General features: G+C 38.0%; 1 protein-coding gene across 3 annotated transcripts in view; it reads left to right on the top strand.

Annotated features, from left to right (window-relative positions):
* The window catches only part of POLA1 (DNA polymerase alpha 1, catalytic subunit), a 191,627-nt gene that overhangs the window by 61,726 nt on the left and 102,466 nt on the right, over positions 1–27,435 (top strand). For all 3 annotated transcript variants that reach the window (XM_015302675.4, XM_015302671.4, XM_040669778.2), the window contains exons 27-33: positions 11,304–11,336; positions 12,909–13,001; positions 13,496–13,701; positions 14,993–15,125; positions 15,714–15,845; positions 19,281–19,455; positions 27,147–27,328. In XM_015302675.4, coding sequence (XP_015158161.2) covers positions 11,304–11,336; positions 12,909–13,001; positions 13,496–13,701; positions 14,993–15,125; positions 15,714–15,845; positions 19,281–19,455; positions 27,147–27,328 — 954 coding nt within the window. The remainder of the gene's footprint in view (positions 1–11,303; positions 11,337–12,908; positions 13,002–13,495; positions 13,702–14,992; positions 15,126–15,713; positions 15,846–19,280; positions 19,456–27,146; positions 27,329–27,435) is intronic.

Raw genomic sequence — 27,435 nt, 5'->3', positions numbered from 1 at the left:
TTGGCTTGAGTTCCAAGAGGGTCACGTTGAAAGGTTAAATACATTTGTTTGTTTTTCTAGTCTTAATATTTTCATTCTCTTTACTACTAACAAACAAATCCGTATCCTGTGGTACAGTATAATGATATTTTAACAACTTGGTTCCATTAGTAACAAAACCGTACTGTTATTAATATGGAATCTCTAAATACTGAAATGGACTGTGCGTGGAGCGCTTAATGACAGACCAATACATAAAAGTAACTTCTGAAACTGTAATCTGTATTCATTAGTTCAAGTTCTTGAAACATTACATTGAATGCTTTGATATGCCTCTAACTTTTTTCTGGTTTTAAAAACAGTGCAGGTGTCCTCTGTTATGTGACAGGATATTGAGCAGGCAAATGGTATTTAAAAATGCTCTAGATTGCTGTTTTGGATATTTAACCAATTGACCACTAACTGCTAAAATATTGAAGTCTGAAAAGAAGGTGATCCCTTTCAGGAATCTGTTTTTGCGTAAGACTGAACTTTTCTTAGTATATGTATAGCATGTTCATGAAATGTGAATGTGTTTCTGTGGAAGCTCCCATAACATTGGACATTGATCTATATGTAACTCCTTGAAGTGTTTATTATAACTTGTAGGCTATTGTGGATGTGTGGATGGGGCATTCCATTGGCATTGACTACTTTATTTTTTTAGTTTCCTGCACTTCTGTATAGGAAAAGCCTGGAAGATGAAGTTGCCCCAATACACTCTATAGCTCCTCTTGCTGACTTATGGTAGCAAACCTTGGTTCTTTTTTTCTTAACAGGCTATTTAGGACTGTTATCTGGCAATTTTCTTTTGTAGTAAGTTCAGAAAAAATATACGAAAGCCTTAAACTTTTAGAATGATTATTTTGTTACTTCTTCATCTGCATGGAGATGTCAGTGTATGACAGAAATTAGCTGTACATCTTAGAACTATATGTCAGCCCTGTAGATCTTATTTCTGACATGGTTTGTATATACTTACTTGTTTTTTGGGGTCTTTTATGTCCTCAGGGGCTTCATCTTCATTTCTTTAGGTCAGACATACATAGAGAATTCAGGAGCTCATTTTGAAGAGATGATCTGAAAAGACTATGGCTGACTCTGGTGGGCACTCTTAGAAACTCTTTTTGTCTGTATCCAGATCAGCTTCATCAAGTGCTGTGCAGAGGTCGCACTGAACAAATAGGAAATCTGATTGAGACTTCATGCTATTAACCATGCATGCTCCTTGCTGTCTTTTCACATCCTTGGAACAATCACTAGGTCCTGCCTGAAGCAGAAGAGGTTAAGTGTCCCATGCAGAGATGAAAACTAATTTCATTTCTTGATATCATCGAAGAAGACAGTTAAGAGCTGCTAAAGGCAAAGGTACTGGAGGTGGTACCTGCCCTACTCCTATCTTTTCATTACTTTGATCAATACCTAACACGACTGTGAGTTTCTGAGACTTAAGCTGTGATAATTAATTAGTCGTGCATAGGAACCTTGGTAAAATCTCCATTGTTGTTACAAGTGCTGAATTCATGCGGGCTTCATTGTTCTTTGGAACTGAGATAAGCCTTACTGCATTTCTTTCAGTTATCTATCTTAACAAGGAAAGATGGCTCTGTCAAAAGACTGAGGTTTCCCTTCCTCAAATAACAGTTTTTTCCACTGCTTTGTGTATATGCTTCTGCATGATAAAAGTCTTGTTCAGTTACTTCATTGATGCAACAAGATTCATCTTATAGTAGATTCTCTCTCTTTTTTTTTTTTTTGCCTGATTGAGCAATCCTAAAAGAACTTGCTTTTAGCACATACTTTGTGTTTTAGGAGCAATTATGATCACTGTAGCAATTTGTATATACCTGATTGTTGTTGTCTTGTCTTTTAACTTCGAGTAGCTCAATGGAAAACTGAACATCCCAGTAGAGTTAGGAAGCTGAATGTGCAGGAACTTCTGCTTCCTTTATCAGAGTCTTAGATCTGGAGTGGATTATTTTAGAGGCTTTCAGAATGTTCTTGTTTCCATAATTATCTTTGTGCTCCTGTGCTGGACTTGATCCGGTATGCGTGCATCTTTATTGTATCAGGGAGCTCAGAGGAACACAGCACTCCTCGTGTGTCTCGCCAGCACCAAGTGAAGGGAGAGGATCACCTCCCACAACCTGCTGCCAACACTGTCTCATGCAGCCCAGGGTTTCCTAGGCCTTTTTTGCCACTAGGTTACGTTACTGGACTGGGGACAGCACAGCATCTGCCAGGATGACCAGGTCTTTCTCTACAAAGCTGCTTCCCTGCTGCTCAGTCCCAGAGTCCACGGGGTTCTTCCTCCTTTGGGGAAGGACTTGCCATTTCCTTCTGCTGAACTTCGTGAGCTTCCTGTAGGCCACGAGGTATCTCCAGCCCGCTGAGGACCTTCTGCACAGCAGCACAACCATCCGGTGCCTCTGACATTCGTCTTTGTTTTGCACTCCCTGCAGACCTGCTGAGGGTATGCCCTGCACCATCATCTATATCACTAACACAGCTACTGCACAATATAGGACCAGGTACCTATCCCTGCGCTACACCCACCCTTCCCATCTTAGTCTGCCACTTCCTTAGTAATTGATCATGTGCTTCAACCTCCATCAATCCAAATTAATGCCTTTCTTACCAGCTTGAGTAGCCAGTTGACAACGATCGTTTTGCCCTGTCCAGTCAGATGGATCCTGCATTGCCCAACTGATTCTTGATCCCTCACAGAGGATTCTGTGATCACAAAAACCAAAGCCTTGCTGCCAGCACTAAGCTGTACAACCACGAAAGATGAATTAGTATTGTTTAATTTTATATAAACAACTGTCATGTTGTCTAAATGCATCTAGTTTAATGAAACAAAATTACATGCTGTTTGGAAATATTGCATGACATTTAAGAAATTAGGTATAAGAACTTTTTTTGGTGGGTAATTAGAGGCTAAAATACATCTCTGAATTTAAATAGATCTTGTTTTGATAGAAGACCACTTAGTCATGATGGAAGAACAGTTTGATTTTAAAGCACTTCAAATGACTTACAACGGTTTTTTGATGGACACAACATTCAAACGCAGTATTTGTTACCAAGGCTAGCATGTCCTCTCCGTTTCGATAAAATTTCAAGGTTGTTTTCAGTGAATATACCTGTGTCTGTGTAGAGGTTGCTTGGTTCTCTCTACTTACTGCGGAAGTGCCTACAATTCTTTAAGGAAAAGGCCATATTTTTTTAGTAGAAGCCTTTTTTTATAATGCTCATTGTTTGGGAAACAATCCAAAATAAAGCCTTCCTGCCTAAATGTTCATTTCACTAAAATAAATGCTGCTTTTTTTCTTCTGAGGAGAATATACTTGTCTGTATTCACTTGAATATTCAATACCTTAACACACATTTTGATTTTATTAGGAAATAATAAATGATGCTTGATATATTTCTGTTTATTAGACGTGATTTTACTTCTACTTTGTGATAAACCTAGCTTTTGATGTAGGTGCAATGTACTTGAAATGCACAAAAGGTTTTCTTACATCTTACAGTTAAGTACAAAGTGTTCATCAAGCATAGATGTATTTAATGGATTTAAATAAAAAATTATTCAGGAGAGTTAATGAACTAAAATTGGTTTGAGTACCATGTTCTTCAAGGGGCTTTACGTATTACAGATCTTGTTTATTTTTTTCATAGACTAAAATAGTCGGAGAAAAAAACCTTCCTTGCTTTTTCATTCATTTTAGATTTTCTGTGTTGAATGAGTAGCTCAGGAAGAAAATAATTCAGGGGGTGGACTGTGAGCCCCGGTGCTTTTCTAGGAACTGCTGCTGGTTCTGTGATGTGGTTTCTCTGGAACAAGCATTACCAGACCTCAGAGTTAAGAAATGCTTGTGCCATACAGATGCCTTTAAGAGCTTGTCATTCATTCTGATTTTGTGTTCTTAACGCTTCTGAGAACACAAAGGTGGGGTAAGAACTGAATCAGTTAGCTTCTTTTTAATCATGTGTTCAACTTTGTTGTTAAGCATTCCATTTCTTCTTTTGCAGGATTGTAAATGAATTTCCTACGCAGGAGATTTTTGAGGGGAGTGGTGTGTGGGGTTTTTGTAACTCCAGAGTTACAAAACAGAGGTCCAGAGCTGTAGGATTACGTTTCTGTGTTTATCTTCCATCCTTGTATCATAACAGTTATTTCCAAAATAGCCAAAATTTGCTTTAGTGTAGCATAATTTGTTATATATTGTGCAGAATGTCTAATAATGGTACAACTTAATAAAGAATTAATTCTTTTCTTCCTGTTTTCTTATCAAAGCTCATCACAAGTACTCGAAGCAGAAGTATTGTAGAATTTTAAAGATATAATTGTTTCTGGTACCAAGGGAACATTGTCTTCAAGTTGTAATTTGATTCACATCATCCTCTTCAGTGTTTTACTGTCATATTTGCTTTCCTTGTCAAAATGTGACAAACATACGCATGATTTTTGTTGTGTTCAGAACATTTCTAATGCTGCCTCTTCGTGCATTTTCTGTTGTTTGTGAGGCAGAAGATCCTAACTTTTGTTGTCATGTAAACGTGTCGCTGGATCTTTCTGTGTGTTGCTTTGTGTCTTGGAACCAGTGTCCCTTTGGTTTTGGTGCACCACCCAATTTTGATTTTATGCACAGCATCTAGCAAGGTTGTAGTGAGGTCTTTCTGTCAGCTTTGTTGAGTAGAGTATGGGCAGGTAATTTCAGTGTCGCTGAAAAAGTCATTGAATGGCCTGGGTTGAAAAGGACCACAATGATCATTGAGTTTCAACCGCCCTGCTATGTGCAGGGTAGCCAACCACCAGACCAGGCTGCCCAGAGCCACATCCAGCATGGAATACGTGTGCCTTTCTTATTGAAGGATAGAAATCTTTTTGAAGATCCTCCTTAAAGAACCCATCTTGCAGTATTCTGCAGACAAGGTTTAGAGGTTACTTAGCAGAAAATAGTAGCAAAGCTAGTGAATACATTGTAAGTGCTTATGTGGATTAATTAGTGGTGATATGTACTGACCACAGAGGAATTGTTAAAGCTAATAACAGAAATATTACCAGTTAGTAGTAAACACCCGAGCTGGTGAAAAAATCTCAGGCATACAGTAGATATCTACAGGATAGTCTTCAAAAATATAGTTTTCGTCAAGGCATGAAGAGTTTTTCTTTTTCAAAGGCACAAATGATTTTTCTTTCTCGATACGCACCTTTGATGCAGTATTTTTGAAATCACTCTGCTAAGTCTCTTCAACCTGACATAAATCTCCCTTTCTGTTCCTTCATGTCGGTGGTCCCAGGAGTCTACAGAGAATTCGTATGTCTTCGGCAGAGGTCTTTGCTTTGCATGCTAGCTTTGTGCCCTATCCCATTGGGTTTTAACTCCACTAGAAATCTTAGCTTGTTTTCACACCGGAATCCTCTTGCTGGAAGGTGCTCTTTAGTGGCTTTGAAATAGGTATGTCATAAGATACTTGATGTGATGGAAAAAACTGTTCTTTGTATATTTGTATGTTTCTTAGTCGTTCCCTTTCTTAAATCACGTTCCCATTTAATTAAGTAATTAGTATGTTGGAGTCAAATTAGGACAGAATTTTGCACTTTGATTTATGGTCTGCAATTATAATGTTTCAGTTTGTCGACTCACGTTTCATGGGCGAGAGCGTGCGTGTGTTGCTAGTCTCGCTCTTGCAAGTAAAAAGTTAAACTAGAATCTCACAGCTGTTCACTGTGCGCAGGAGTTCACAGGTTTTTAGAAGTATATGTTTGTTGGGGGGGAGGGGGCATGGCTGTACAGATGGGTTGCCAGGCAATTAATTCTTCCTACTTGGATTGCCTGCAATAGGAGACAATCCAGCTCTCATGAGCGGCACAATATTATTTGCGAAAGGAAACTAACGAGTAACAATTTTCCTATTTTCTTCCTCCTTTCTTCTGTCTTCCCAGCCTCGCTGTAAGCCTCCCTTCCTTTGCTGCGCATTTCTGAGAAACTGCTAATGATTGATATGATAGCAGTGCTGTCATTCTTCTTAACAAAAAAAAAAGAAGTCATTTTTATTCTAGGTATTTTAATAGAGTCCCATTAAGGATGTATTGCTGACTGAAATATTGGTGTGAAGGGCTCTCACTGAGCCGAGCCCAGGAATTAAGAAGTCAGGAAATCGGCTGCTGCATTGCAAAAGAACCTTGTGTGACACAGTATCTCCTGATTGGGGGGATCATTACTGCTATTATGACTCGACTTGCGTAGGAATTTTAAATTTCATCTGAATGTCAGTAATAACCCTCTTAGCAAATTATCCTGAATAAAATCACGAAGGCATTTTATATAATAGGTGTTGAATTACTGGATAGATTTGCTAATTAAATACTCTTTGTTCTGCTGCAGTTGACATTACAGGGTAAGATCTTGAACAATTATTCTCAACAGCTGTACTTTGTTAAGGGAAAAATTAACCACAAAGTTTATTTTTTTTATACTTGAAGTTGGCAGATTTTTGAAATGTGCTTGAAAAAAATTCCATCATCCAATTGGTAATGAGAAGATAAATATGCAGGTGTTGCTGTGAAATCAGATAACTACCGACTGCCTTATTAATGAATTTTAGCAAGTCTTTATAACCTTCTGTTTTGTAGCTGTTGGCACTTATAAGTGATCTTCTGTCAGAATGGGTAGCACTAGCATATGCCAGTCACTTGATGAAGCTAACTTGTCTGTGACCCTCTTGTAATTACCTACATCCTCTTCTGTTCTCTGAGACAATTCAGAAATGGTCTTTGCACAGCCAAAGCTTTTTTTTTTTAGTTGAAGATAATTCTATTTTTAAAAATATCATCTTTCTGTTTTTATAGATAGCATTATTTCAGAGAATGAAATAGAAATTGCCAGAAATTATCAAGGGCAGAAAATGGTAGGCCTTTCCTTTTACATGGAATCTCTTCACGTCTCTGTCCAATGTATTTAATTCTGCTTCAGGGAGTCCTGTTTCCCCTTTGGAGTACTCAGGGAAAGATAGAGTCTTTTTCTGTACAAGTTATCTGTTAAGTGAGAGAAGGGGGGGAGTTTGAATAAGCTAGAATGTTAATGACTGTATATGAAATTTGATGCCGTGACTTTAGAAAAAATTGAAATTTCATGTAAAGGTAGTGGGACAGTGCCACCTGAATCTTTTTTTTTTTTTTTCAGAAAGGAATGAGTGGAATACTTTTTTAATGATTTTAATTAAAATGGAATCGTACACACCTGAGTACGTACAGCACAGAGAGAATCTGCCATTGAGACTCCTCATTCTGCTGTTCTTCATTTCTCTGTTCTTCTTTGTCTATGTAGAAGATTGAGGCCAGCTGAGCTTCTTGCAGTCTGACACTTCATCAGAGTTCAAGCATGATGTTTTCCTAGTACCAAGTTTGCAGCTTCAGTGGATGGTCTTTAAAGCAACTGGATGTTTTGAACTTGACTCAGAGAGTATAAATTCATAGGTAACCACGTGTGCTTAGGAAGTAGCCCTTTTAAGGGCATTCACTGCGTGGCAGTTGTGTAACGTTATATAGTGGTTTGGAGCCTAACCTTTCCTTAGGTTCCTTGAGGAGTATGGCATACAATATGTGCTTAGATCCACACCTTGGTGACTTTGGAAGAGTTATGCCATCCCTATGTGCAAAAATTTCTTCTTTGAGGAAGAAAGTGGCCAGAAAAATGTGTATAGACACAAACTATATTGAAAGAAAAAGTTAAGTTTACAAAGCCAGGTCTTACAAAAGTAAGAATGCCAGTGTCAGTGAGAATAGCTTCAGTGGTGCATAATTTAATACATCCTGAAAAAGCACAGTGGAACGTCATACTTTCTAGTTTCAATCATTATGGTGGTTTAAAGATTCAGCAATAATAAAGACACTTGATATTAATATTGAAGGAATGCCAAGGTTCTTATCCTGCTTGTGTACTGCAAAGTATAGATGGATGCATTGCCTTTATTTCAGAATTGTTGTCTGGCAGCAGTGGAATAACAATAGCCCAGACTCTTGGTTTGTTTTTAGGCTTCTCAGCCTCATAGAGGATATGGGATTTCCCAGAAGACAGTCTTATTCCCCGTGAGCATGGCCAGCTCTACCCTGTTTGTCCTTTCACCTTTTTTGTCTCTGCTGATTTCTACTGCTCACCTCTCTGTCACAGGCTCCTTGTGACCAAGGAGTATTGCAATTTAATGCATGGTAAAAAAAAAAAAAAAAAAAAAAAACAACACCAAGGCTTAACTGAGTTATTAAATTTAATATAATCTGATAAAAATGGTGCATTGCTTGACTATCTTTAAAGCTACAGTACCAACTTGTACAGGCTGTCCTAGTAGCCTCAAATCTATCTTTCCTTTAACAAATGGTTTAAAATCATCCTCTCTAAGAGCATTAAACTTGTAGCAGAATCACAGAATATGCCAAGTTGGAAGGGGCCTGTAAGGATCAAGTCCAACTCCTGGCTCCACACAGGACCACACAAAAATTAGACTGTGTCTGAAAGTGTTGCCAACACTCTTCTTGAACTCCAGCAAGCTCTGTGCCATGACCGCCTCCTTAGGGAGCCTGTTCCAGTGCTGGACCATGCTCTTGCTGGAGAACCTTTTCCTGATATCCAGCTTTGAACTTCCTCTGACACAGCTCCATGCCGTTCCCTCGGGCCCTGTTGCTGTCACAGAGAGCAGAGCTCAGCGCTGCCTCTCCGCTCCCTGTGAGGAGCTGCAGCCGCCATCAGGCCTCCCCTCAGCTCCTGTGCTCTGGGCTGAGCAAACAGAGGGGGCTCAGCTGCTCTCCATAGATCTTACACCTTCCCACCCAGAACTTTCACTATCTTTGTAGCCTTCCTTTGGATACTCTCTAATAGCTTATATATATACATATATATATATATATAAACTAATTTTTTTAAAAATTATTATTATTTTTTTACTGTGGCAGCCAAAACTGCGCACAGTACTCAAGGTAAGGCCACACTTGTGCTGTGTAAAGGACAGTTACTTCCCTTGACTGGCTAGCAGTGCTATCCTTGATGCACCTTAGGATGTAGTTGGCCTTCCTGACTGCATGGACACACTTGACCCATGTTCAACTTTGCTGTTGACCAAGATCTCTGGCATGCATAGCCAGAGTTGCCCCTTTCCTGGTGCAAAATCTGGCACTTACTCTTGTTAAACTTACAAAATCATATCATAGAATGTTTTGGTTTGGAAGGAACCTTTAAGATCTAGTTCCAACTATAGGCAGGGACACCTCCCTCTAGACCAGGTTGCAGTCCTAACCAGCCTGGCCTTGTATGCCTTCAGGGAGGACACATCCACGGCATCACTGGGCAGTCTGTTCCAGTGCCTCACCACCTTCACAGTAAAGAATTTCTTCCCAGTATCTAGTCTAAATCTACCCTTCTCCAGTTTAAAGCCATTTCTCCTTGTCCTGTCACTTACCTGCCCTTATAAACTTCACCAGCTTCATGCAGTTGGTGGTTGCCCAGCACTCTAACTTGTCTAGATCTCTCTTAAGGGCTCCTCCACCCTCAACAGGGTCGACAGCTCCTCCCAGTTTTGTATCATAGGCAAGCTTGCTCAGAACACCTTCTAGTCCTACATCCAACTCATTTGTGAAAATATTAAAAAGAAGTGGCCCTAAAATGGAACCCTGGGGTACCCTGCTAGTGACCAGCCACCAGCCTGTTGTAACCCCATTTACTGTAACTCTTTAGGCTTGAGCCGGTTACTCACATGTTGCAATTATGTTTTTATCTAGCTGTATGCTGGACATTTTGCCCACAAGGATACTGTGAGAAAGGTTTCCCAAAAGATAACATGACATGGCTTTCCTTTGTCATCTGGACTAGTGACCTTGTCATAAAAGGAAATTGTTACTTAAACAGGATCTGTAAACAGGGCTATTAACAGGAATAATTGAAACACTTCTGATGTTTATACTGAGTGAGGAAGGTAAGGATGTGAGCCAAGGATCCAAGCACAGCGTGGAACCATGTGCTAGAGCACCTGCAGCCTGGCAAAATTGGGAATAGTGGAAATGTGGCCAGGTGACTGAAGGAATGGACCAGATGTTGGAGGGAGGAGGAGAACAGGATTTCATTAAAAGGAAGAAAGAGAATGGGCATAGAGTGAAATGGGTGGACTAAGTACTGGAAACTGGGAAAGGGTGGAAAGATGAAGAAAGGAAGCATGAGAATTAAAATAATGAGAAACTGGCACTGGGTTTTTTTAGGCTAGAAACTACAGTATGTGAGGCAAGGAGATGAAGTTTGGAAGTGAAAAAGTAGAGTGCAGTTGAAGGTAACGTACTTGAAGAATGTAGTCAAAGTGCAACTTTTGCATCCAGTTCATGAGGCTGATTTTGCTGTAATTGGTTAACCAGAATGGTTTAGCTGCACTGATGCAACTAGGGTACAGTGTAAACAAACCTGGACCATGTTTAAACAAGCCAACCTGGATACATGTAAAAGTTCACCTGCAAGAGAGCAAAGCACAGAATACACTAGGCACTTAAACACTTGCCAAGCCTCTCATGTAGCTGTGCAAACTTTACCAAGCTCTTGCTGCTGCAGCTACGCTTTTCTCTTTGTGATGCTGATGACTCTTGGCCAAGGAGCTAACACTGGTTAACACACAGGTTTACCTGTTGATTTACTATCTGCATCCCAGTTTCTTGTCCCAGTTCTGGTCTCCCCAAGGAGTTTGCTTTTCAACGATCTATTTTGAGATCACTGGGAGGAAATTAGCCTTTTGAGTACATTCTTGGAGAGCAGACACCATCCAGGCAGTACTGAATAAGTTAGAACATTTTTTTTGGAGAAAAACTTCAACAATATCAAGAGATGAGATGAAACATATGCAGAAAATGACTGACCTAAATTACTGAAGGAACATTAATTCTGGCTCCTCCTGATGAGATTTTACTTGAGCATTTGATTCAATCATGGTTTTTTTGTGGGGGTTTTTTTGTTGGGTTTTTTTTTTTTTTTTTTTTTGTATTATAGAATGTGTACGCACATGCAATTTTGAGATTTGTTTTAATCTTGTTTTAGGGGAGTTAATAATAGCATTAATACAAGGTCAGATGAGAATTTAGTCATGTAATAGGAGTATCGAGGTGACTGCGTGTTGCCAGGAGAGAGGTGGTTTGCTTTGTTTTGAAAGGTGAGAGCATTTGGAATTAGCAACCTAATGGATATGTTTGCACACGTTAGCTTGTAATTATATCATACGCTAATCTTTGATTATTTTTTTCGTTTCAGATTTTGATGCATACCAAGGAGATGGTGCAAAAGGTAATGCTGAGCATTTTCATTAAACAACAACCCTTAAAGAGCACACCTGGTGAATTTTTTTTATTCCAAGAGAACTGTAACCCAAATAGACCTGAAATCACATCTTAGGATGCCTAGTTTACAAATGTAATCCTTCCTAATGGATTATAGCTTTTTTCTTTTCCTACCACAGATATGATCTAGTCCCTGCTTGAAGCCTGTGTGCAACTGTTTCAAGCAAATTAGCAACAGTGCTAATTAGAGTTTACTCATAGACCTGTTACATTACGTGTTCTAGTGTTTTATTATGGTTTATTTTTTGGCATCCTTTAAACTCTGTCACAGGGTGTTTTTCTGACTACGGAGCTTAACGTGGACATAGCCATGCTGTGGTTTTTACAGCTGCATTGATTCTTCACCAATGAAGACATCAGGTTCTCACTTTTCATGTCATTGAATGCATCTGACCATATTTTGGTGACATTTAATGGTAGAGACAGTTTTTCTTTTCACTGTCCTTGCTGTGTCTTTCATGTGCACCTCAGGTGCATTTCATGTGATTCATTTTGTCCAGAATTTGCTCTGTTATCCCACAGTCACTCTTGATTATGAAAAGTCTGGTGGTTGTTTGAATACAGTCTTCTGTGAGTGGGGTGTTTGCTACATGGATCAGAGCGAGAGGTAATAGGAAGGGCAGAAAGTGAGTCAAAGAGAAGAAATCAAGTAGGTGTTTGTATTCATCTAGCTGCAATTGTTCAGTTGTTGAACTTGAAGGTCAGAAAAAATTTGGATCATAGTGGCTAGATCATTATCCAGAAGGAAATCTTGGCACTCTGGAAGATCTGCTGGCCAGGGGAGGACCAACACCAGTGACTGAATTAGAGCAGAAGTAGAAAGATGGGAGTATGAAGACAGGAATGTTAAAGTACATGCATATTTTGAAAAAAATATGAAAGAACATCAGCCTAATCTGGACAATACCATGATATTGTTTATTCCTGTATCTATTAATCAATGCTTCTCTTGGAGTAAAGTACCTTCAAACTGTTTGTTGAAGCTTTTTTGTTTGTTTTGGGGTTCGTTTGTACTCCAGAGAGTCTTTTTTGCAATAGTATTGTGATGACCACAAATGAAGTTGGATACCTGACTGTAGTATTATACTTAAAGCCATTGGCTAAATGTCTTATCTGAATAGTATGAACATGTCCTGCAGTCTTTTTGAATCTAAATGAACTTGTGTCCTGACAGTCTGAGCTTATTGGTGATTGGAGTTCCTCGTTTCTCAAGAGTAGAACTGTTCAATTGCTTATTTTTCTAATATTCACATGGTAAAATTTTAACTACTTATAATATTATGTATGTAGCTGAATGGTGATTTGTTTTTAGCATAACAGTGGTTTAAGTTTCATTTTTCTCTTTGAGTTCAAATGTGTCATAATGAAATGTACAGACTTTGCCGTAAAAATTTACATTTTTCTACTTTTTAGTATTTAAGAAATAATATGTGGACAGTGATCTCTTTGAGTCTTGAAAATGAAGAGACTTGAAAAAAATAGAGTGGATTTAGTTTTCAAAACAATTTGTTCCATTTAGATGAACCTTGAAGTGATTTATGGAGACACAGATTCCATTATGATAAACACTAACAGCACCAATTTGGATGAAGTCTTCAAGCTGGGGAACAAGGTAAGGGCTACTTTTTTTCTTTTAAAATTTCTTTTAATAAAGAATATTTCTGTATTCTACCTGACCATCTTCTATCTGTTCCTACTCTGAAATCCCTCGTGTAATTTATTGGAGAGGCTGGTGGAATAGCTGCCCTAAGAAGTGCCAGAGGCTGCTATTTGCAAGGTCATGTTCTGTCCTGTGCTTCCCTGCGCTGTCTGGTTTTGTTAGGGAGGTGGATATGGCAGACTGTAATTCCTTAGGAAGCTAACGGATGAACCTTAACTTTAATAGTTATTACTGCTGTATACTTAATTTCACAGTTAATTGTACAACTAATTCTAATTTCATTGATTTTTACAACTGATTCTACCGAGTCTTTAAAACATGTATATGAGCACACTGTGTAGTGTTGCTTGTTTTTAACTTGAAAATGATACTTGTCTTCATGAAATTTAAATTTGTTCACAGTTACAAAGGTGTTGCATTTGGTTTTAATGTTGGTACATTGACAGATCAAAAGTGAAGTGAACAAGTTGTATAAATTGCTGGAGATTGATATTGACGGAGTCTTCAAGTCCTTGCTACTGTTAAAGAAGAAGAAATATGCTGCCCTTACCGTGGAACCAACAGGAGATGGGAAATATGTAACTAAACAAGAACTGAAAGGGTTGGATATAGTCCGAAGAGACTGGTGTGATCTTGCAAAAGAAACTGGAAAGTGAGTTTCTTTGCGATGTTGTCTTTTTGCTGTTTTAAGCAGTATGTGCCTCATAAATATTTGGTATCATGTGACTATTTCCTGAACCCTGTAGACTGGTAGCTAATATCAGGGTTAGGGTATCTTCACTGATTTTTGTAGGAAACGGTAAGCATTGCACTTTGGCATGAGTAACAGATTATGCTTGTACAAGTCCATATGTCCCTAGTTCTACTACCTGCTTTTATACCTTCTGTGGAAAACTGTGCATTTGATTTGCTGGAGTTTTATGTATGTAGTTTAATAACCACAGCGGGAATCTTCTGCAAATGGTAGGTGCTATCATAATTTGGAGTCACAGGCTCAGATTCTTTTCAAGAATGGTTAAGGATACTGGTGGTCAGCTCTCTCAGCATCCTTTAAAGCTGAAAGTGTGCAATCTGAAAAGTGCAAGAGAGAAGATCTCTTCACTAAGGTCTGATTCTTTTCCTTTTTTCAATTGAGATTCTTCTGATACTTCATTATGATGGATAATGGATTGGTGATTTATGAATTTTTACATGGAACGTTCTTGTGCTTCAATGGAAATCATACTTTTAAGAAAAAAACTGCAGTGGATGAAGAGGTGGTGATCAGGGGACTGACTCAACTTGCATTGCATACTGTGTCTTGAAAACATAAATAAATTGTGGTCCAAATGTATCCAAAAATGAATACTTTTTTTACATTTGTAAAAATACACCACACACTTGCTTACTGTTCTTAAGAGTTGCATTTTCTAAGAAAAGATGCATCATAATAGAAGCAAATTTTTCCAAGTTAGGAATGTATTAGTAATTAAAGCTATACAAATGTTTGAGAGTGTTCTTTAGTGACTAACTCTTCTGCAGCTGGCAGATCTTCCAACCACATACAGAAATAGGCAAGACTTTGCTTACTTTAACTTTGTGTGTTCTCTTCTCTTCAGCCCCCTCCTTGCCCATTGTAGATAAAGGATAAGAATAAAGGTGATAAAGGTAAAGAATAATAAATGCCAAAATAAAACAGAAACAGAAACCAGAAACTAGTTGGACTCAACAATTCCAAATCACCGCTTAACATTAGAATTATTTACAATAATTTGCATTTAGTGAATGAGTGAATAAATAAAGCAAGACAAGAAACATCATGGCACATTTCTCTAAATTTTGGATCAGAATTCATCCTCAGGTTCTATAACTTGTAGAGGTAACCCATGGGAAGGGAGGAATTTGTTTACTGCAATGGCTTTGTTCTGTGCATTTTAAGCTTTTCTTCTGAACTGTTTTTGCAGCTATGTAATTGGTCAGATTCTTTCTGATCAGCCCCGAGACATAATTGTGGAAAATATTCAAAGGCGGCTTATAGAAATTGGAGAAAATGTGATCAATGGCCAGATCCCAGTAAATCAGTTTGAAATAAATAAGGTAAATGAAGTCACAGCTCTTTTGTGTCTCAGTAAAGCTTTACTATTCTTGATACTGACTCCTGATAAAAGTCCTTCTGATCTTTATGATACCATGAAATAATAGGAGTGGATAGGAAGCTCTCACGAAGAATTCTGAGGTGGATCTTTTCATTTTCACCCTTTTGAGCTCTGTAGATTGAAAACATGATCAAGACCTGATATTTTTCTATTTTGCATAATGCTTTCCTCTTTTATCTAATTTTATTTTTAACACAATTCCATTATATCTGTTTTGGACTGTGACACTTTCACTACAATGCCTTTTTGTACAGCAATTGTAAAAGCATCCTCTCATTTTATTAATAACAACATTTTAAAAGTATGGAAGACTAGTTACCTAAAGGTTAATGTCTGGAAAACACTTGCATTTCAATTTTCACATCTTTTTTGTGTGTTTGTGCGTATGTGTTGCAAGCGTCCTATTGAATAGTAGACGAGTGAAGATAGCTGCTACATAATCTTGCCTCTTAAAGTTCCGAGTTGTCCATCACTGAAGTAAAATACTTCTCTTATAGTTATGTTTTTGTTTCCTTCTTTGATCTCTTAGGCACTGACAAAAGATCCACAGGATTATCCTGACAAAAAAAGCCTGCCACATGTGCATGTTGCCATGTGGATAAACTCTCAAGGAGGCCGAAAGGTGAAGGCAGGAGATACAGTGTCATATATCATTTGTCAGGTAAAAATGTCATTATTTATAGCTAAATACTACATGCTGTTTTTAGAGACAACAAGGAAAACCAACTCCTGGAAAAAAATGTTTTGACGTTTCTTCGTAGTGAGATTGCATTGTAGATTACAATACTCAGTTTTCCGTACTAAATTTGTTGGGTTTTTTTTTTGCTTGTTGGGTTTTTTTTGTTTTGCTTTTTAAAGAAACCTTAACGTTCAGTTCAGTTTATCTGGCCATCTCCATAGAGTGACTTATAAAATTTCCATGGATTAATTTCTGTTAATAATTAATATTAATACATTAATTTTAAAGAAAACATCATATATTTATTCTAAGGAGAAAAAGGTTCTGGTGGTGAAAAACCTGTCATTCTTGGAAAGTTCTCTGGTGGCAGTGGTTAAATATTATCATCATCATCCTGGTCTCAGCCTGTATCTTTTCAATTCATGGAGGTAGCGCCAGATTCTATAACCGTTGGTTAGGCTGGGGACTATGAAGAGCCTTCTGTTTTCAGGTATTTATCTTGTAAATGCTTTTAAACCTTCAGAAGATGACATCATCTTAGTGACAGCTGGAACAATGAAGCGGTTGCTTGTCTTTGTATATCTTGCACTAAAGACGTATTTTCCAGTTTTCTACAGTGGTGACATTTTTTTGAGCTTTCTTTGCAAAAAAGTTTGGATGCCCTATCTAAATATGACACTGTAATGGTTTCAAATATGCATTTAATACATCTTTACAAATTTTATTCAACTTTCCTATTGGTTAGAGAATTATTTTCTTCTACAACTCCATACTACGGTTTTGTTTTGTTGATTCAACATGGTACTCTTTTTTTTCTTCTGCGAAGATGTTGTAAATTGGAACAGAATAGAATTCGAACACTAGCTCCTTCCACTCCCCAAAATACTACCAAGAAACTCCTTCAGTGTGTGTGTTTGTGTATAAATATATATACATAAACCTCATTGCATATACTGTGACTCTTCAAAGAGTCTAGTCTGACATTTAGTCACATTCCTTTACTCTGAAATGAAACTGCTTGCTGGAAGATGTTCAAAAATACCATTGTGAACATAGCATGAGTGTGTTTGGGTGTGTGGTTCAATGGGAGGAACGTGCCATGCTCCTTTCTACACGCAAGTGGGAAGGGATTACAACACCCTTCTGTGTGAAGCATAACTCACACCACAGTGGATTGCATATTTATCTTTTAACCCATTCCCCTCTCATTATTGTTGAGTTGACTGTTGAGTTTCGAACCATTTCTCCACAGTGTTCTCATTACTCTGAACCTGAGTATAAACTCAAGAAAAATAAAAACACCAGGGGATATAAGACACATAACAGAGGGAAGAGACTTTCTTGATGAAAGCTTGTTCAGAGTCCTATACAACTAGTTGAAGAATGCTTAGGATTTACTTTTTATTTGAAGTTCTTTATTGTCAGCAGTGGTTTTCGCCTCAGAAAACAGGCATAGTTTCTTTCTCTCTGCTGGTTCACCTTATGAAGTTCTGTAGGGAACTGTTGTGGAATTACTCTGAGGCTGCTTTCTGCTAAATGAATCTTGAGTGAGTCAGCTTTCTTTCCTTGTCATCTTTGCTGCCTGCTGGTAAATTTTGCTTGTCCTAGGAAATACAGTTGTTACAATATAATTCAGTAAGCCTTCTTTTAGTTTCATTTAATATCAGTCTGGTGTTAGTCATCATACCACGTGTTAGACCAGTGGCTTAATATTTAGCACTTTGTTCTGAAACACCATGGCCATAAACTAGTTTTCTGTGTCCGTGCCCCTTTAAAGGGCAGCAGGCTGAATTCTGCTGATGAAGACTGGAAGCAGTTAGTGTTCTTCCTTAGGCAGCACTGTCTACAGCATGTGTTAAAGGAATGTAGAAGAACGTGGGTGATGCATTAGGAATGTATGTCACCCCATTATTTGCTGTTTAACAGCAGAGAGATGTTCTGGAGTCACAGTTGTGGATCACGCTTAATTTTTGGATGTTTGGTACGACTATGTTTTAAATGTTTAAAGCATGTTAGGAAGCATACACCTCTTAGTTGCTAAGTATTGGCATGAGTGACTTGTATATAATTATTGCACAAATATATATTCTACTTCAGATTTGCTTTAAAAAGAAAAGAAGTATAGGTTTGCTTACATGGGCCAAAGGATCGCTTATGCAAAATGGATGGGCTTGGCAACGTGACTTCTACACTGGCCTAATATTTCAGCTCCTTTATCTTTAAAAACTGAAAGATACTGATTTATACTTAATTGAGAGTTCTTAGCCCAGCATGAGGAAGCTGCCAAGACTTCTCAGAGCTGGACTATTGGTACGGCTGAGCAGTGGCACAATACAAGAGAAGAATGTACTTGTTGAAAGAAGGAGCTGAAGGAATTGCGTTACAATTATTTTTGCAAAGCAGCTGGATGAGCTGAATAGTCCTAAATTAATTTTGTTCTGAATACTAAGTTGTCTGAAAGGAGTAGGAGGGACCAGTGGCTTGCAGTCTGTCTTTAATAGTGATGAGTTTTCAGCCCGTGGTTGCTGACCCTATTGAAGCCTGTATCTTGTCTTAACTGAAAAATTGAGATGTAATATGTCAATATGTAAAAAAGACAAAAGGATTGCACTTAGCAAGAAATAAACTTCAGTCATCCACTCTCCCCCACCCCCTTGTTGAAGTTTGCTTGTATTACTGAATGCTTAACACACATGAAAAAGAAAATTCCTAGTGAAGTTGTGAACTGGTTGTGTGATTCTACAGACAAAATAAGTTGCATTCCACTAAAGCGTGGAATATACTCCAAGCCTCTGAGTGGTATTTCTCTTTTGGCTTGAGATGTCACCATTTGTTTCTTTCAGTATTTTTACTCTTTCAAATTGTTACTATTCCACTGTCTGTTAATTCACATGACAATGAACGGTGGTCCTTCTCTAGCTATTCATTTTATTCGTTTATTTATAGAATCGAAGAGTATAAATTTCCTAGCAAAACAGATATAGTTTTAATATCCAGGACTTAGAATTTGCTTGTTGTGCAAAATGATAATGCCAGTTTAGTACAAAGTGAATCCAAAATGCATGCCCTCTGCATATTTTTAACGGGGCTGATAGTTACAATGTGTTTTCATTGTGCATTTCAGAATTGACAGATGGAACTGTTTACTCTGTCTACTCTTACTGATTTGCACGTGTAGGCTGCAATAACACAAGCTGGGTTTACATTCTTGAACTTGCTAGTTGATGCCAGCATCAGCAGCACAGTTTTTTTTAACCACTGTTGGATTTGTACTGGATGCAAAATAAATCGACCAAAAAAGTGATTGTGTAACAATTTTTCGTTAAAATAATACATAATATTTGAAACATTATCTTTTGTATAGACTGAATGTCGATGTTACTTTTCACACTCTTTCGTATGTGTCTCTTGTCTTAGGATGGATCAAATCTCAGTGCCAGCCAGCGAGCATATGCTCCAGAACAGTTGCAAAAGCAAGACAATCTTACTATTGATACTCAATACTACTTGTCACAGCAAATACATCCAGTAGTTGCTAGAATATGTGAACCTATAGAGGGAATTGATTCTGTTCTTATCGCAACGTGGTTAGGTAAGTATTCTAACTTAAGTTTATTCAAGGAACTAAGAGACAAAGTGAGGAGTTTAAATGTGTGTTTCATAACAGAAACGCTTCTGAAAATAAGCGTTCCTCCAGCGAACAATAGCATGTGTTATACAGTCTCTACAAAGCAGTTTGGATTGTGGTTTTGTATGACTACAGCAGAGTAACATTTTTCAGGAGGTGCTTATTAGCATGAAGGGAATTTTGTAATCCTTTTTCAATATTGCAGATATTTTATGTTCATATGACAGTACTGATGGTGTTCAATTACTATTACGTGTTTCTTGGATTTTCTTAAGCTACTGAAGTAGTTCTCTGGAGTATGCACTCACTAGCACTCTCTTGAGAAAACAGTCATAATTATACTGAAAGGATACAATTTTTAGTGTGTAATTGAGGACTTTTTTTTTGCTAGAACTGACCTATTAGGTAATAGAAATATAAAATGTTAGTAACAGTCTTCATTAATTCATATTGCTCAGGCAAACAGCCAAAAAAAGGTGCTATAAAAAAAATGTGAGTAATGCCAGTGAGCCATGGAATCAGCAGTTTTTATTAAAATGAGCAACAGGGAATTGCCTTTGTTAGAGTTGTTTTTGCTTTTAAGAGAATGTTAAAGATATTTTTATACCCAGTTCTGATTGTCTTCTGTATCCCCTAGGCTTTTTACCTAGAAAGAGGTAGAGGTGTTGAAAAATGCTTACCAGTTCATTCAGATATCTTTCCCTGAAAATGTAATTCTTTCCCTGTAACCTTTTTTTGTGTTGTTTCTTCCCTGAAAATGACTCACCAACAGGCACGATCACTGTGATAAACAGAAATTTTGAGATCTCCCACACCTAGTCTGTCAGGTCTTAGAACTGTTACTCAAGGGCATGGAAGAAGCTGTTAATCCTGTTAATCTTTAAAAGAAGACTTGGACCTCAGCATTATGTATTGGAGATGGCCAAGGTCCAAGAACTGGTCACTTAAAACCGACAGACAGTGTCTTGCTCATCAGGACTGTTTACCTGGGACAAGGCACTTCTGTAGCTTCCTTACTTAGAGATGGTCCTCCTCATTGCGGGGCTCATGGTTTGCATTTAAAATGTGTGCAAGTAATTCTTGCAGCTTCTCAAGAAGAGTGATTGCCATGAAAGGTCCTCATCTCCCAAGACAATTAGCTTTTTCCATCTCAGTTTCAAAAAAATAAAAGGTGGGAGTGGGGAGGGAAGGTGTGGATGTTTTTCTTACTCTGGGAGCATAAGCACGATGACCACAAATGTGGCTGTTTGGCTGCAAGGCTGTGTCTTGTAGGTGTTGGGTGTTGCATCTCTGATGCTTTGAGATGCAAGCTCTGTTTCACAGGTGTAGGCTGGCTGTACAGATCATTCTGTTTATGTGGCAGGGCCTCGGTATGCAACTTTCCCTTGATGTCAAGAGCCAGCTGTGTGCCATGCAAAACTGAAAAAGTCAAACAGTATTACATACATTAAAATTTTATAATATGAGGTAAACTTGCACATTGTTTAGGTGAGAGACTTGGATTTCTGAAGGTAATTTGTTTTATTTTGCAAAGATTGTTAGTCCTGTTGAGTTAGGCTCAAATTTAGAGTTGTTCCTTATTCACAACAGGTTAGATTTTCATGAAAGACTAGCTCCCTTCAGGCACCTAAATTAAGTGCCCAGATCTTAAGATCTGTATGCCACTTGATAGCATGTGCTGTTTGCAGATGCCTTTGCTGCTTTTTGTTCTATAGAACTTTCAAGATGAAAATGTTTTTTATAGTCTGCAATAGCATAATGCAGCTGAGAGTTTATTAATAGTCTGCAATTGTTAGTCTGAAAACCTGTATATATCTTATTACAATCTTAGATGTGAAATGTACTCAGTTTGACCATGCTTAAAACATCATCTCCATCTCCAGCTTTGTTTTCTTGGGAATGCATAAATTGAGCTTGAAGGCGAAGTCGGGTCTTTCTCAAAACTGTTGCTCTACTGAGGTGTTTATATGCAGCACTTAATCAGAATTGTACGTAATTGTTGCAAGTTGAAGTTACTTTTCTGCTTTTTTTTCTTGGTGGGATAGTCCAGTATGCTTGTTTCAAAGAACTGGAAAATAGTTTCAAGTGTACAAGTGTACTAGAGCTGAGTTTAGTAGAACAAGCAAATGCATCGTTGCTTTGTGTTAAGTTAGGCTTTTTAGGTAGTATTTTTACTGTTGACCAACCAAATCCTTGTTATTTTTCTTATCCTTTTTTGCAAAGCAGAACGTTTTTCTGGTTTGAAGAAGAAAGCTACTGTTCAACCTCGGTGTTGTACCTGTGGGCTGAAACGTGGTTGTGTTCTTATTTGTGCGTACTCTGATGCGATTTACCATGTTATGTAGAGTATGTGTCCATATGGGGAGAATGACTGTAGCATTCTTGGTTTCGTATTTAACACTATCTCTTTATAAGGTGTACGTTTAATTGACAAGTCATCATGTTAGTCTAAGTAGATAAAATTGAGCTCAACTTAGGGAGACTTGGCTCACAGCAAAAAGATGAGCAGTTCTTTGTTCTGTCTGCGCTCCAACTAAGTTATTTTAACTAAGCTATTTTAGACACTGAAGAACAAAAGCAAATAACCACACCTAAAAATTGCAGAGAGCTCTTTAAATGTCACATTCATTCACTATGGAATCAAGCTGAAAATTGTCTTTTGTTTTCGGACATTGTAGGAGGTCTGCCTAGCCTTTGAGAGATTGGAAATTCATTGTTTCTAAAAATGAGAAACTCATGGGCATACTCCTGCGTTCTCTTTTTCTTGAAGTTCTCAGGGAAAAGCAGTGACAAGATGAGGATTGTCGGGTTTTCAGAGGATAAGTAAAGTGTGAAATCTGATAAAAATAAGTCAATACATGTGATCATTTTCAGTGCTTGGAGAACTTGCTTATGTCATCTTGAAGCTATCCATAGGTTTTAAACAGAAATAACTCTATTGGCAGAATGCTTCTCTTAACATATTTAAAGTAAGCTTTGTTGTTATTATGTAGATACTACTCGTGATCTCAAAGAGAAACCCTGTGTTGTTTCTGTGATGTCAGAAATATCTAAACATCGTGGAAGCAGTCCAGTCAACCATGAGATTTTCGTAGCTGTTCTTGCATAACATCCATTCCTGTAAAATGCAGAAGCTAATGGCTGCTGAAAAGCAGTTTTGTCCTAGGCTGTTCCATGGTCTTCTGAAAGAGACATACGCTGCTGCTTTACAAGCAGATGTGCATGTGGGTGCTCTCTAAGTTGTTTGACGTTTGGGTATTTCACAGGAAGATGATGTAATTTTTGGTGGTCATTCCTGGGTCCTTCTGAAGCTTGTTGTTATGAGTGCTTCCCAGCGCCCCTTTCTCCCTACTCCCAGGGTCTGCATGTTAATTCCTTTTTGTAAGGAGATTCCCTCTGACTTGTGGTACTGAGTCTATTTTTCCTCTTCCTAGAATAATTCAGTAGGTTCCATTACTGGTTAGCAGCTGCCCAGATGGGCATTCCTGACAAAAACCAGAGCAGTTGCACTTGCCTGGTGGCATGTAGGAGCTGTGCAAGGTTCTGTATTCTTTCTTGCTTTTCTCACATGAGGCAGTGAAGCAAGAGTTGAGTGGTGGAAATGAAGACTAAAGCCATGCTAAAGCTCATGACAATGAACTAATCAACTCTGAACTGTATGAATTTTGCTGTTTGTAGTCTTTTTCTTTGCAGTGCTGTAGGTGAACTTGGATGCTCAGACTCTATCCATGGGTTTGTGTTTCTTGTGTAGTTTGCTGAGAAGAGGTGCCCTAACTGCGGTGGTTGGGATACAGGGGAGGTTGTCACCTGCAGGTGTGTCTGCAGGAGTGAGGGGATCCCTTCACAGCAGGGGGAAGTGGAGGCCCTGGAGTGGGACTTGCAGTCAGAACCGCGAGCAGAGTAGGGCTGCCTTAACGGTGGGGTTAGAGACTGATCACTGAGAGGACTGCTGGAGCCTAACTGTGCTGATTCAGGTGTAGGGAGCTGCCTGCCTGTACTCTTGCTTAGTGTACCGCACCACAGCTGGGAAGGCACTCCCGTGCAGCATCTTCTTCCAGGAGCGGGAGGATACCTTTCACGTAAGGCTGACAAAATGTAGCAGCAAGGCCAGAACGTCTTCGCCGCCCCTGCTTGGAGCCTAGCTGGGAAGCTAGGCCCGGCCGGGCCTCTGGGTGGCAGCACCGCACACTCTTTGCGCCGTGCCACGGAGCGCCTGGAGCCGGGCCTCGGGCAGGGAAACTTCGGTGCTTTCCGACAAACCTGCCCTTAAAACACAAAATCCGCAGAGAAGCAAGCAAGCAAGCAACCCTCACGCTTTGCCTAAAAAAAAAAAAAATAATAATAATAATAAAAAAAAAATCAGTGGAAAAACGTGATAACGCTTTTGTTATCGGAGTGTTTCTTTCAGAGCTGGAACTTGGCGATTCATTCACTGCTCTGTGTTGGTTGCTTCTGTTCTCTCGGGAGAGTGCAGAGATGGGAGTAGTGGCGTGTGGAAAATCTGAAAAAAACCCATCTGCAGAAATTCTATTTTTTCAATATTGCGATTAGTGAAATGCACCTGACTGCCTTTCAGCGTACGGAGTGCTGTTTTTTGCTTACCAAACAACAAACGTTTTAATAGCGCTATGAAATAATTCAGGAACAACTTTTGGAACTTTTCCGTATTATTTACTTGTGTAGCATTTTTAGTGCTGCACGTTTTTGTTTCCTCTTGAAGGCAACCGTGCAGTTCTGGGCAGATCAGATCTCTTACCTGTGGCAGAGGTAATTCTGTGATAGCCCCAAAGCCCCTTGGCTTTCTCTTGATGTCAGAGAAGACAAGAGTTCAAAGAAGTTCACTAAGTCATCTCATTCTATCAAATTAAAATAAAAAAATATTTTAAAAACAAAATAACACCACCAAAAAACACATTTTTTCCCCCATTTATTAGACATTCCCCGTTTTGTTTTCCACGTGCTGTATTATGCCCAGTATGACCTGTGTGTCCCCCCAAGGGGAGACAAGTTGGAGTGCAGAAATGGATTAATTGAATGAACTAACTGTTCCTGAAAGGATATAGTAGGGGAAATAGATCCCACAAGATAATTGCAGAAGGCACGTTCTTTAAAAACGTGATTTGTAGTCTCAGATTTCAGTGGGGATGTTTGCACACTGAGAGTGAGATATACATAGGAGTCATGGCAATACTTTTTCCTGTTGTGTTTTTTTTTTTTTTCCCCCAGCCAAAACAGCCAAGAAAGTTCACATATGGGTGTACTTCAGCTTCTTAGAATGGATAATGGATTTTTTTTTTCATCTTAAATTATTACCAAATACCTGTATGCTTATTGGCTCTCACCATTTTGAGTGAATATTGGAAAAGTACGGTTGAGCAAAATTTCTCTCCGTATTTCCTTAGGGAACTATTTCACTTTGCTGCTGCATTTGGGAAACTACCAAAAATAGATTTTTAGCTGAATGTTAATGGCATCCGTATTGTAAAGTTGCAGTGATCGCTTCTCATTCCAGTTCCAATCGCTATGATCTGTGAATTTTTATTTTATTCACTATTACTATCGTAGATGGATACTTCATTTGGATTTGGATTTTTCTTTTCTGTTTTGATCTTAATACTGAAACTGAAGCCTACTTCCTAAAACATTTACCTACCACATTTGTTGCAGAACGTTTTCCTTGGTTTTTAAAACAGAAAGTGTATTACCACCATTTTTTCCCCAAAACTAATAGACAAAAGCAAATTACAAAATAAAAATAAAAATAAAAATAAAAATAAATGCAACCCTATAGGGTTGTTTTGGAGTCGTTTTTTTTCTTTTTCTTTTTTTTGGGGGGGGGGGGAGGATGGGGTTGTACCAATATATATTAAAGTGTAAAATATGCTATTAGCAACATAGGACTTTTTTTCTTTTTTTGCTTTATTTGCTCTTCCTTTCAAAGAATTGTAGAGAATAGCATTAGAAGTTGAAGAACCACTTTGAGACCTAATATTAGCCTTATGCACTAACATTTGTTTCTATTCATAAAAGTAAAATCGGAAATATTTATTAAATTTTAGTGAAAACTCTTGTTTTCTCAAGAGCCAGTTAATCTTTTTTGTCAATATAATTTTTTCTTCTCCTAGAATTTGCCATATAGCTGTAAAGTAGAAATTCAGAATCATGATAATAAAGTTACAGATATCAAACCTTTTAGGCAGAGACAGTCTGTAGCTGCTTGTATAGCACAGCTGTTTTATGCATGCAATAATACTTGTCCTGAGTGACTGAATATTGTTCCCAAACATTTTCTTTTAAGTCTCCTAGTACAGTATAGTGAGCTTAAGAGGAACTGTAAAATAAAGCTTCACTTTTTACTTGTAATCTTTCATACTTTTTCTCTGGCAATTCTTAAATTTACTAAAATTTGTGTGTGATACAGGATGATACACAGTAAGCATTTAGTTGGCTTAATTAGTCTTAAAAATATTTTTTTCTTACTGGCTCTCACAATTTTTGGTTGAATATTGCAAAAGTACAGTTGAGCAAAATTTATCTTTCTATATATTTTGTATATATTTTCCTTAGGGAATTATTTTGCTCCGCTACTGCTTTTGGGAAAGTAGTCTTTCTTAGAAAAAAAATATATATATTGTTCCTCTTTGATCCTTTCTTATTATTTTAAAAGTAAGCCATAGTTTTCTACACTTTTTTTTCCATGCTCTTTACGTGGTTCTTTTCTTATCATGTGCTATTTACTAAAGTTAAAAAAAAAAAAAAAATCACAAACAGCAGCAGTAAGAACAACAGAAAAAGCCATAGGTGGAATAAATGGACTTTTTAAAAGGTTGAACGTGACAAAGGATGACAAAAAAATGAGGATTTTTATTAAATTTACTTTGGCAGTCGTATTCCTAGGGTAGTGAGCTTTGTGCTTGCTTGCTTATTTGCTTATTTGTGGTTGAATCAGTATTTTTAGGATCTCTTTTGTGTATTTATTTGTTTAAAATCTTCAGTTCTGGCAATCAGAAATAAAGCATTTTCTCTCCAGCGCTGTCGTTTTAAATGCTGCTGCTGAATTTTAACCACTGCATTAGATTGAAACCTACATGCTGTTAACCACTGAGCCAAAATGAAATCGACCACTGCATTGAAATCAGAGTTGGCAGTTGTATGCGGACTTGAAGGAGTTGGTAATAGCAGTGCACCCGTGTTTCTTTAATGGGGTTTTTATTCTCTGTTTTCAGTTTTAATGGTGCCGTTTTGATTTAAAGACTGTTTCTTAATAACGATGCACATTTTTATTGAAATATTTTCAGTGTAACTTAAGAAGAAAATAACAATAAAGCCATCCGTTAGCAGTGGTTTCCTCAGAAACAGAATGTTCTGTTGCATACTCCCATGATAATGCAACGTGCTTGCTTTATTTATAAAGCAATCTTGCGTAAGAAGATAAGTGAGAAGATTTCTTCGTGTTTTGTGAACCTTTATTTGTGGTTAAAAATTGTAAAATGTATTTGTATTTATAGAGCAGTGTTTGCTAAAGGGAGATTTTCAGCTTTTGAATTTACATTTTGTAACTTTCTTTTGACTCTGCTTCACCAAGCATATGAAAAATGAGCCTACTTGCATGGTTGACCTCTTAGTCTTTTGAAATTTTTGTTTCTTATTAATAGGACTGGATCCCTCCCAATTCAGAGTCCATCACCATTACCATAAAGATGAGGAGAATGATGCCTTGGTTGGTGGCCCAGCTCAGCTCACTGATGAGGAGAAATATAGGGACTGTGAAAGATTCAAGTTTTGCTGCCTCAAGTGTGGAACAGAGAATATTTATGACAATGTCTTTGACTGTTCGGTTCGTTTTCAATGTTTTATTTCTCTTCATTGGCGAGGGGGGAAATAGTTGTAGAGGAAGAGGCTTTTCAGACAGCATTCGAAGGTTGTAGGAGAAGATACCATATT

The sequence above is a fragment of the Gallus gallus genome, chromosome 1 (assembly GCF_016699485.2).
Source record: "Gallus gallus isolate bGalGal1 chromosome 1, bGalGal1.mat.broiler.GRCg7b, whole genome shotgun sequence".
Taxonomy (NCBI): domain Eukaryota; kingdom Metazoa; phylum Chordata; class Aves; order Galliformes; family Phasianidae; genus Gallus; species Gallus gallus.
The sequence above is the reverse complement of the archived record's forward strand: the minus strand, read 5'-3'. Positions and strand labels throughout refer to the sequence as shown.